The 12,384-nt window shown below is 38.6% G+C and overlaps 1 protein-coding gene across 2 annotated transcripts in view; it reads right to left on the bottom strand.

The window, feature by feature from the left end:
* Positions 1–9,046, bottom strand: part of LOC108074992 (pleckstrin homology domain-containing family G member 5) — a 52,934-nt gene extending 43,888 nt beyond the window's left edge. Inside the window, exons 1-3 of one of the 2 annotated variants that reach the window (XM_070284912.1) lie at positions 8,706–9,046; positions 8,195–8,497; positions 410–2,012 (exon numbers count right to left, since the gene is read on the bottom strand). In XM_070284912.1, coding sequence (XP_070141013.1) covers positions 410–1,987 — 1,578 coding nt within the window. In that variant the 5' untranslated portion in view covers positions 1,988–2,012; positions 8,195–8,497; positions 8,706–9,046. Of the gene's footprint in view, positions 1–409; positions 2,013–8,194 lie in introns of both variants that reach the window. The other variant, XM_070284914.1, reaches the window with a different exon arrangement.
* Positions 9,047–12,384: the final 3,338 nt, after the last annotated feature.

Below are 12,384 nucleotides of genomic sequence, written 5' to 3'. Positions count from 1 at the left end.
GAAAGAACATTGGCTAAAGTCATATACTGATGCGTCACCATTATGACCGAATCTGATAAGGGAACTCAACAAGTTACAAGTGAAAAGGGGTACCCTCTTGAGAGAAGACTGTTTAGAAATACAGGAAAAACCCTTGTTTATAGGCAAAACTATACCTGACATTCTTTTAAACTATTCGTCTATGTTACAATATGTTCAGAGTAAAACCTAGAATAGTAATTGTAATATATTCAAGGAAAAATTGTAATATATTCCGAAATCTACATTTTTAGTAGCACCGTTTTCGATATACTTTTAAAAAAATGTATATACCTTTGGAAATGAATCAACATTTTAGATGAGAGAGAATTCATTATAGAAAGAATAATAGTTAAACTAGAATAGAAAAGCAAAAATTGCTGTCACCTACCTGTTTCTTTGGATTCCCTTGCCCGTCCACGGCGTCCCGTTCCCTCTGCTGCTGCTGTTGGTGCTGCCTCATGCTGCCACTTCTGCCCACGCGTTGCGAACACAAGGCACATCGCCGTCCCACGGATCCATCCTCCAGATTAAGGGCATCGAAGAGCACCGCTTGATCCAGGATAAAGGAGTTCCGTGTCCTCAGATTCAACAGCTCCAGCGTTCGCGAATCCAGACTCTCCCGGTACACATTGTGCACTCGATCGAGGTTGTGCTCGTAGTCAGTATCCAGGTTGTAGGCACTATTTAAGCTGGCCATGCTACTCCTACCCTCCAATGAGGTTTTGCTTCTGCCATCCAACGAGGTTTTGCTACTCCGCTTCCGCCGCCTCACCACCGTCCTGACCGATTCCTCTAGCGAGGAGCCCAGGGGGACGGGTGTGCGCGGCAGAGTCTCACCCAGTGGCGAGGAAGAATGGGAGTGGGAGTGGTGGGCCAAAGCCGAGGGTGGCAGTGGGAGCTGGGTGGCGGTTGGCAGTGGCTGCTCCGCCAAACTCATTAAAGACTGCTGCCGCTCCAGCTGCTTCTCGTAACCGTTGAACTTGTCGTAGTCGATGAAGGACATGTTGGCATAGCTAACCATGTTGTCGATGGCCTGCAGGGATTGCAGCGAGGCGCTCCACTTGGGATTCATTTTCTCCTTCTTCTCCGCCCCGCCACTGCTACCGGTTAGTCCGCTGAAGGTGCTTTTGAACGAGGCTATCAGGGTATTGGATCGTCTTTTTTGGAAGTTCAACTGGGGATTATTAGCGGGTTCCGTGTGATTTAACGACAGTAGCGAGGCCTTGCGCTGAACCGGTGGCTGGAGCTCCTCCAACGGGGTAGAAGTAAAGGGTTGGGCGGATTGCCGGCGCTTCGGCGTCCTAACCGAGCTGGTGAGTTCCGTTCTCCGAAGGAGTACCGGTGAGTTGTCCTGCAGATCCGCCACCGAGGTCTTGCGCGGCGAGGCCGGCGAGGTGAGATCCCCCGACTTTTCCGTCTCCTCGGAAAGCTGCTCCAGCTGCGGCTCGATGAAACTCCGTCGATTTGGCCGCCTCATTTGGATCATCGAGCGACTCCGGGTAAACAGAAAGGGCGTCCGACCGGAGTCCACATCATCGTCAACCTTCGAAATGTTCTCCTTGCTGCCGGTCAGGTGATTGATGAACTTGGAGAACTTGTTGCGCAGTGAGAAGCTATTGGATCGCTCCATCTTGGGAACACTCTCGTAGCCAGGCAGTGTGGTTGCGCCCATGATGAGTCCCTGGTTCCTCCGCTCCGCCTGGTAGGCTTCCCGAAATTTCTGGGTCGTATTGATCGGCGCTGATGTACTGTTTTTGCTATTGTTGTTCGGCACTATATGGCTGTTGTTGTTGTTGATGTTGCTATGATTGTTATTATTGTTGATATTCGGCTGACTATTCTTCGCGTTCGTCGGCGTCTTGACTTTATTGCCATTCGGCAGCTGCTGTTGCTGTTGCTGCTGTTTCTTTTTCAGTGTCTTTTTCTGCGCCTTGGTCGCGCTCTTTGTCTCCTTGTTGGAATACATGCCGAAGCCAGCGGACTTCAAACCCCTGCGAAATATAAATTGGAGAGAGTGTGCGAAATTGGCTGTTAATAGACTGATTAAAAATCGGGTAATACGAGCGTTCAGCTTTTATTTGGACTCGCGGGCGGCCAGCTCGTATCAGCATTACGAAAGCCCCCTACTTTGGCCATACTCGAATGGCAATATCGATATCGCCGATCAAGTTCTGGGTTCTCATGAGCATGCAAGTTATTCGGAAAGAAAATAAACATAAATATTGCCTGCGAAGGCAGCTATCTGGTGGGGTTTCCCTTTTATATGCATCCATCTTTCAGAGATCTTCAGGATCTCTAAGATTTCACTTTCTTAAAGAACATTCTACAAGTCTTGTATTTCACAAGCTGAAACTTAAAAATTGTATAGTAAATCGCTTCATTATCTCACTCTTTTATAGACATTATCTATTGTTATGATTGTATTTTTAGAAGGACATTAATCTAATATTATGAGATTTTATATCTCGAGTGTTGATGTTACAAATTTGTGTCGTTTTAAAGAGGAGTGATTATGAAAAGAGTGACAGTATGACGGATCTATTATAAGCATCTTGAGTTACTTAAGAAAAAATTTGGAAAGCTTTAACTTTAAGGTCATATTCTTAAGAAATAAATAGAATTAAGTGTAAATTTTATATATAGAAGAGAAAACTCACAGTTAAGTTCATATTATAAACAAAGAAACAACTTTGCACATAGCGATAAAGGTTTCTTTGAATTTTGTCATATCGTATTAAGCGAAACCCTTTTCTAAATAAATAGTTCTTACTTTATGATGGCTCGGAAATAATCTTAAAATATGTTTTCTATGGAAAAATATTTCCCGCATTTACTTGAAACTTTAAATTTTAAAAATATTTCTGATCTATCTTAGAGCTCATCACGCTTGTCTGGGATCGATTGAGGGAGGCATTTTTCCGATATTGACGTGACAGTGACCTCGGTTGTATCTGAGAAGCGGACGGAGTGCTAAGCGGCGGAGTACTAAACGAAAGCGATGGACAAGTGCAATCTGTCAATTTATCATCGCCAAAGGACGGGGACGGCAGGCAGCGACTCGTTACATTGATAAACGCGACCCAATACACCAAGAAACAAAAAAAAACTCGCATATGTCATGCGTTTGTTTGAGTATCTGTGAGTGTTGGGGGAGCCATTATCTCGTACAGTGGATACCGCACAAGCGAAACTTTCACTCGGGCTACACTCCGTAATAAGCGTTGCTCGCGACACGAATCAATATGCACTCTATCTACACTTGAAATAAAATAGATGATCTATAGGTATTTTGGATAAAACGAAAATAAATTGTAATCATCTTAATTAGGCAAGCATGCCATTAGGTTTCAATCTGTTTTAAGTTTTAAACTTTAATTTTAAAATATAATCAATTGAATTTTTTATTACAAATTAGCTTTATTTTCAAGTGTACACGCTTTGTTGAACCCAAGTAAATATTGGAAGTACACAAAAAGTTAGCCATTCTTAAAAAGAAAGTAAGGGACTTTCCCAATTAAGAGTTCTCTTTTTTCAGAGTGTACTTTGCTGTACATAGACTTGCAGATACGTGGCCCATATAGCCAAAGATACACAGCAAACACTTTGAGATACTTGCAGCAGGCATCGCCTTCGGCGTCATTGGCAGTCCGTCTCCTCTATTCGACACAATTCCAATTTACGACCGACACTCGAACGGCTGACATATGCGGACGGCGACGGGATGGATGAGCTATATAGCTGCTCCCGGAGAACTGAATTGGGCTAGAAAGGAGGGACGCCACAGTGAAACTGCCTAAATGTTATCGCCAGCAATTTTTATTTCCACCAAAGCTCAAAAACAACAGTCAACAGTCAGGGCAGTGATAAGATTTCGAATCGAAATAAAAAAGCCCAGACAAGCAACACACTTGTCTGAGTTCCCGTCGGTCGGGTTGGCCGCTTGGTTGCGTTGTGCCAATTCGGTGGTCGGATTGGCCGATGGTTTTGGTTCCGTTCTACCACCATCGGCGGCGGTGGTGGGTATCCGAGAGATTGCGGCCGGGGTATGCCGCAATCTTTTTGGCCCGGTGTGGAGTGGAGCACTGTCTCTGATTGGACAGTGTAATCAATATTTATAGTTGGATGACTTGCCCAACTAGTTTTACCCCATTATCCGACTCGAAATCAATGCTCTCTGATCTTTTCCCTTTATAGCTCTCTATCTGTGACAGAACCGGGAGGCAAGGGATCTTTTATTGAAGCTTTTATAATACTTCAGCAATAGACCGATGTTATCAACCCATTAAAAATTATTCACTTGGTCCCGGGGGCGCTCTTTATCAATGTCAATGCCACTTCAGTGGAACTTCCCGAAAGCAAACAAAAATTATATTATGATTCATGAGCCGAGGCCAATTATGTTTAAGCTGAGAACTCAATTGAGAAACTTGCCGGAGAGTCGTTTGAGTCGTTATTTCGACAATGAGACACCTCGAATACATTTCATTGTGTGCACTTTTATAAGCCAAAGTTAATTATAGCTTGAAGTAAACAGTAAACAAAACTCTTAGGTAACGACTGAAATTCGTTTGCATTGCTATCAAACAAAGCAAAAGGAATCGATCATTCTTTTCTATTTTTCCATATCGTTTGGGTATCGGTAGATAATGTTTTGCTGCGTCATTTTACCGATTTTTGTATTTTATTGGCAACTTCATATAATTAAAACTACTAACTATATAAAAACAACCTTTGGCTGTTAGATTTTTCAAAATTTTTACAATAATTTGGCTCTTTTTTCGAGTACATTTCCCTTCATATTTTGTACTTAAAGCTTATTAAAGGTACGTGATAGTTTTATCACAGATTTTATGGGCCTTTTAAAACCGCATACTTGCCATTTCTCAGAGATGTGAATAATATCTTAGCATGAAGTGCAAACGACCATGATAATGATGATGTGGTCATGTCATTGAGACCCCTTTATTCCTAACACTGAATGCCTTCACCGCCTCGAAATGGGTTGTTTTAAATGGTGTTGACCATTGTAACACAACATTCATGGCAAAACGTGGATTGAATGGCTTATAAGACCGACTCCAAAAGATAAATTGTGCAAACTCTGTCGACCAGAAATACAAAAATTGCTGAAATATTTGTTCTCTACTCAGTTTAAACGCGACATTGTATGTGTATCCCAATGCTACACCAAGAAAAATATAACAATGCGATTCGGTTAATTGTCAATGAAGGTTTTATGGAACTTGCTTTATAAGAAAACTTGCAAATACTTGAGTTAATCATATATTTCTTAAAAATAAGTATATATAATTTCTAGTCAATGACTAATTTCTGTCGATATTTTTCTGCAAGTGCTGATAGATCCAACCGCACACTCGAATCATCGTTACCGCATTGGGGAAGCCATGATCGGAATATCAATAACAATCAGTCCCCTCAAACACTGGCAGTCCCGTAGAACCGAGTCCCTCGGCCAAGCTTCAATTAGCCGCAAGCATTGTGGTTAATTTTAGCCGGGTCTCCACAACAGTCCTGCAGAGTGCTCTTGCCAAGCTGCAACTAAATACATATATTATTTCGAAGCGATATGCCCTTGCACTTGCAGCGCTCTTCGAGTCGGATATCGATATCGATTTCGGTTTCGTTTGATTATTCGCCACGCTCCGTTGCCGATTTCAAATCTCATTGTGCGTGGAGCACTAACCAGATTCGGTGTTATGATTCACTTGGTCTTGAGCAGAGTTCGCTTCGCCTCTCCGTCTTTATCTCCCCGATCGAGTATTGCCTTACCTTAGCACTGGCCGGTTGCTTCTGTTTGCTATTCGTCGTCAAAGAGTTCACTCCAGGGTGGACGTGGACTATTACGAATGCAGACTTAACTTTTCAATTGACTGATCAAATTTACCTTCCAAACAATCGATATGCTGGCGTAACGAGAGAGTGGCAGGCGGCAGTTTCACTAGGCAAACAAATCAAGTAATCAACCTTACGGAAGGCAGGTCTAAAGGAAGGTTGGTGCCCTGTGATTTAACTTAAAAGTCAAAAGGGGCTTAAAAAAGGATCATTAAGATATGTAAGACTATTTCGCAAACATGTCTTAATTTCTGTATGTTTTTTAGTAGACTGCATTATCAAAAGTTATTCATAAATATGAATACTGGGGTTTAGATTTTGTATGTGTTTCCTGCACTATTAATTATTACATTCTTAAAAGTAACAAAAGCGAAAAAGCCATGCTAAGCTCTTCAAAACCTGGCTTAAACACGTGCCCCCAGTAATATTATATTTCGCGCAAATTCTAATTGTTGTGCACGGAAATTTAATATTGCTCTATATGTATATGTTATCCATAACGCTCATTAAAATTGTTTACAATATTTGTATTTTGGGTGCCCTTCTGGCGCGATTCTTTTTGTTTACTAAGAAATTAATACCGTGATATTTAAGATGCACTTGGAAGTGCTGGGGTATGAGGCAGTCGAGCTCACTGCATTTTCACCGGCTAACTTGGCACTACTGTTTGCGTTGATTTTCCTAGGCCGAAACCAGTTTGCGGCTTTCATTGACGACGCATTGTTGTCCGAGTGCACATACTTATAGGAAAGCACAGTCGAGCATCAATAAATCGAAACGCCACTTATAGAAACTTAAAAATGTGAAACATTTCAATATTATTTTCTGTAATATTTGATTTATTTAATGTTTGCTGAATTATCAATTCAAAACTAGCAGTATAACGTATATAAATTTATTAATCCGAATAAAATTATTATTGGAAAGAAATACGTTGCCTAAATTCCTATCCATAATTAATATATTCTGTTAAATTTTTGTAAATGGCCTTCCCTTGAGAGTTTTTCGGTCGAAACTAAGTTTCTTCCGGTTTCGGGTTTAGAAAAACAAAATATACACATGCTTGGAGATTTATGACATTTTTGTTATGAACTTTAGAGCTCAGACCCTGCCTTAAGGATTATGTTTATTTGGTACTCCACAAATTCGTAAAATGTGAGTGCAAGTTCTAGTTACAGAAGTTAGACTGTAGCCACTGATTGATGGCTCGGTGCATAGAGTTCCTGTGAGATGTTTTCCAATACGAGATGAGTGTAAGTTGCAGGAACCCCAAACCGGTTGCGAGACGAATCGAACTATGAGCTGTTTGAGCCCAAAAGCAAAGCGAATTGCGCCGCAAAATGGCCGAGTTGGAAATGTTTTTGGGTGCATTATGCTAGTACCATGTGATAAGGCATTTGGAGCAATGAAAATTGGCCTCAGCACTGTCACTTTGATGATGATATGCAAGTTACATAAATCCGCGCCCAGCCAGGTTGTTTGCCTCTCACGTACTTGTTAGATTAAGCGCTTTTGATAGCGGGCGATAATGCCATCTCCAGCACGTGTCCACACATTTATCTGCCAGACCTTAAGAGTGTCTATTAGGTGTACTAGGTTAGTTCAAGTTGTAGCTCAAACACAACTGTACAGATAAACGCACTTACTTATCAAATAAAGCGCAAACTCACTATAAATCTCAAGGAAGGGTGAGCCTGATATAAGCTTACAAACCCGAAATAACAAGGTCCTTTTTTAAGTCTTAGGTAAAATCTTTAAGAAATTTAAAATTTAACGGAACATCTTTGAAGTTTAAATATACAAGTACCATCTCTGCTTTAGGTCTTTGAATTGTTGAGATACAACTTGTAGTTGAACTTAAATTCAAGAGTCTAAAATTGACAGCCTACCTTTATCTTTTTTGATAAAGTCATTTCAATTATAACCAAACTGCTAGCTTTTGAATTATAACGATGACAAAAACACTTTTTAAAAAATAAATTAGATTTTTTAATACAAAAACAATTAGCTATTTATTCCCTGCATCTGTTTTCCTAATACGAGACCCCTTATTAGAATAAGTTTGCATTTTCCGTCAGCTGATTTTGAAGGCGATAATTACCGTGGCCCGTCGAGTGCAGGGCATTAAATACCGGCTAGTTCCGACCGTTATTGTATATGGCCCAGCTGATACGAGCCAGAGCGAGACGGCGGCACTTGGCAAAGAGCAAAGAGTTGGCAATTCGAGTATTTACCCTTCGAGTCTTATCAGCTTTTAAGTTAATTTCGTGAGCGGCGCGCTGTCGCTGTGCCGTTTTTTATATATTTTTGATGAACTTGCCTGCCTGCCGTAGTTTCCGTTTGCCGAATTGTTGTTGTGGCTGCCGTTTGTGTGTTTCTGCTATTGTTGCTATTGTTGTTTGTTGTGATAATGTTGTGATTTTTTTAGCTGCCGTCGATTTTCATCGGTTTGTGTTTTTCATTAACATTCGCATTGCGACGCGACGCTTGCGCTCTTCACACACACACGAACACTCGGCACTAACACTGTCACATCGGGTAGCCTTGCTCGATTTTTTGGAGTTTGGAGCGATCTTTGTTTGCCACACAGAAATTGCACTTCGAAACGCCTTTGTTTTTGGTTCTAATACGGGTAAAAATAATCTAATAAATTATATATTTTCACGCACATTCCTATATGTACACGGAAAAGGGGGGTTTATATAAAAACAAGCATGTAGTGCGCTCTCTTTTCTGCTTGCGCAATATATAGAAAGAGAACAGCGCTCTCTCCAACTGTAACACACACGCACCGCTCTCTCTGCCTTTTTGCACTTTTAATTTGACTCTACCTTTTCGTTTATTAAATTTCTATTAAACAACACCTTTTTGCACTTGGGTACATATATTTTTGCGCCACAGCTGTTGCCGTTGCCTTTCCAAATGCGATTCTCAGGTGGCGATGGCGCCCGCGAAAAGACACGCGGAAAAGCGACGCGACCGCGACGCGTGTCTTTGCCAACAACAATAACAAAATCAGCACTATTTCGACGTTTATTATGTGCTCAGATCGCCATATGTCGTCACTCGCGAAAGAAATGAAATTTAAATTAAGGAAAACAAAATAAAGGAAAAATAAAACTACGAACGACGCGGAAAAAAGAACTCCGCGCGGTGTTAGCTTTTGAAAGAGACTGATCGTCACAGCCGAAACAACAAGAGCGACAATCAAAAGAGAGTTGCTCATTTCCAAAGAGAGCACAAAATGGCTCTTCCGCTCTCGCTTTATTTTTCATTTACTCACAAACAGCACTAACTAGTACTTTTAACAAGTATAAAAATAAATGCTCTTTTTAAATAAAAATATGTTATTATTATTTTAAAGTCTTTATTTTTATACCCTTGCAGGGTATTATAATTTCAGTCAGAAGTTTGCAGTGAAGGAGACCTTTTCGACCCTATAAAGTATATATGTACATATATTCTTGATCAGCATCAACAGCCGAGTCGATCTAGCCATGTCCGTCTGTCCGCCCGTCCGTCTGTCCGTTTCTACGCAAACTCGTCTCTCAGTTTTGAAGCTATCTGAATGAAACTTTGCATATAGTCTTCTATATACTCTAACTGCTATATATGTCGGAACGGGCCGGATCGGACGACTATATCATATAGCTGCCATACAAATGTTCGATCAATTTTTGGAAAAAAAAAGTATAAGTTGGCCGTTTTTCAACATTTTCGCACCATAGATATGGCCATTTTATATTATTTCAGAATTTCGATAAAAATTTCATGAAAATCTGACGACTATATTATATAGCTGCCATAGAAGCGATCGGTAAATGTAGGGAAAATGTAAAGCTAGGAATGTAAAACTTTAACTGTCAAACTGTAAACATAATAAATATAGGTAAAATGTAATGAAACCCTGTTTTGTGTGTTTTTTCAGCATTTACATTTATAATATAAACATCAAAACCAATCTGCAAGGGTATACAAACTTCGGCGTGCGGAAGTTAGCTTCCTTTATAGTTAGTATTAATAAATGACGAAGGGGACACTTAAATGTTGTCCAAATATCTAACCGATTTAAAAAAATATATAAAATTTGTTTTTATAAAATCATTAAATCAGCCACCTACTAAATTGCATGATTTATATATATAAAATAAAAAAGGTCTGAAAAAATCTACATAAGTGGGCAACACTGTGATCATCTAAAACCGCCTTTTGAATTCCAAAGAGAATTAGTCATTTCTAAAGAGCGCAGTGCATCTTCTGCTCCTGCTCTCTTAAAGTTTTGTGCCTGTCTTCTTTAAATGCGGCGGCGCGACATCAGCTGTCGCGTACAGGGTGTTATTTAAGCCCATACGTAACATTCTTTATTTAGGTATTTATGTGTAAACACTAATGGGAAACATTTTAGGTCCAAATAAATTAAGTTAAAATTTGAGTTTTAAATTTTTACGTGATCAACAATAATTACTCATGTAATTCTTATTTTAGTTTTTAAAGCAATATTTTAAAAATGAAGTGAATAATATTTTTAAAATCCTCTTTAAAATTGTAAATTGGATAAGTAAATTCTTATTAAAAAATATATTTATAATTTATATAAAAAGCTTTGAATCTTGTTAATTAATATAAATTCAAATGAGAAACTTGTCATAAAAACTACTTGTAGTTTCAGAGACACAAATGTATTTAGATTTTCTCCCGCATCTGTGTTTATTAATTCATTCGCAGCAGGAAGGGCGTGACAAGCTAACAGAAGCGGATTTGAACTTGACTTTCAATTTGAATTTGCGCCGTTAGCTTGGCAGCTCAAAAATAAATTTTTTTGTGGCGGTCAAAAGCGCATTAAAATTTCTATTTCCATTAGTTGGAACGTGTTAAAAATAGGATGTCTGAATTCCAAAATAAATTAAAGTATTTATTGAGTTGCAGCTTTTGGAAATAAAAATGATTTTTCAATTAAAATACACATTAAGCACGGATATGCCTTCTATTTTAACATAACAACATTACCTTAAAAACTAAAAATAGGAAAATCGCAATATTAGAAAATATAGGTCATACCCTTCCTATAGAGTTCAAGGTAAAATGTATAAATATAACAGTGGGCGAGTCAATTTAGCCTTCGTTGAATCAATATTGATATGGGAGTCCATTAATCAGCGTCCGTAATTTAATACAAATTGCTCAATCGACAGGAGGGCATCGATCTTACAGATAACTTGCACTGATCTTATTAGCACAAATATAATAAGCGTTTGTTTGTTTTATAAATGTGTAAACTTAATTGAAATACAACGGCCGATTATTCCTATTTTAATTGGAATCACCCCTTTCGACGATCGCAGCAAAGTCTTTATTTATTTACTTTGCCCAAACACAATTTTGGTTCCGTTCGCCATTTCGCGATATAACATATGTATATATAATGAGTCACGCGACTCCGAGTTCGACCAACGAGTTTGGCCAACAGAGAGACGGCTGAATTAATTACTTGGACGACAGCTCGCCGATTAGCCTGAGCTGCGAGCAGCAAAGAACCGGCCCTAATTGAGCTCGGCCGCTTAGAAGATAAATTTAAATTAAGCGAAAACACATGAGGCTAAGCATATATGTTATATAAACCATATATTCGCAGCATAATCGCGCAGACCTACTTGATCTATGGATAATTTATGAATGAATGGATCGGATGAATGTGCGCAGAGATCAGGGACAATCTTTCAAAATTCGTTAAGCGGAATGAAATGACATCATTTATGAATTTTTGAATAAAGTTCAATACCTGAAAAGACCCATGGTGCAGTCTCTTTTCCTTGACCTACCTTATGATAAGTTAACGATATCTTTTGGCAGTTATTAAAAAAATTAAAATTGTTTTGTAAAATGCTATTGAGTGTGTTTAGCTCACAAACAATACTGGGAATATGATGGCCATTTAAGGAATTTGTTTAACACACATTAGTCACAGTATTCAGCAAATATTTAGATTTTTCCGAGCTTACTTCCCTATAAATAAAGCGACCACAGAAATTCGTACAAATATTTAGAAATAGTAAATATTGTTTTCTTATCTGAAGATGTTTGTAGTTTCTATACATTATATAGATACTCAAAGTTCCATAAGATATTAATTTCTTTGACCCTTAGACAAGTTTTTTAACTAATTATTTTATTTGTTATATTGATAACAATTTTCTACAAAGTAATTTAATCTATATCTAAACTAAGGCAATACCATTTAAAACTGAGTTTAAGTTTGTTAAAAAAGAAAAACTCGGAAAAAGCTAGATTTGGTATTTGTAGAAAAAATACAATTATACTCAAAATTTATTTATAGTAAACTTTTCGTACTATCTTAAGACCATTCTATGACTGAATAGTTTCTATTAAATCTTAAAATATTATTACAAAATATTATATTATTTTACATGTAAACTTTTCAATTCTCCACATTTGTAAAATAACCTTTGTAGAGATTTTACGGTGATCACTTTTAGGCTGAACTTAACTTTT

This window comes from Drosophila kikkawai, chromosome 3L, assembly GCF_030179895.1.
Source record: "Drosophila kikkawai strain 14028-0561.14 chromosome 3L, DkikHiC1v2, whole genome shotgun sequence".
Lineage (NCBI taxonomy): Eukaryota > Metazoa > Arthropoda > Insecta > Diptera > Drosophilidae > Drosophila > Drosophila kikkawai.
Note: the sequence above shows the minus strand (reverse complement) of the source record. Positions and strands in the feature narration are given on the sequence as shown.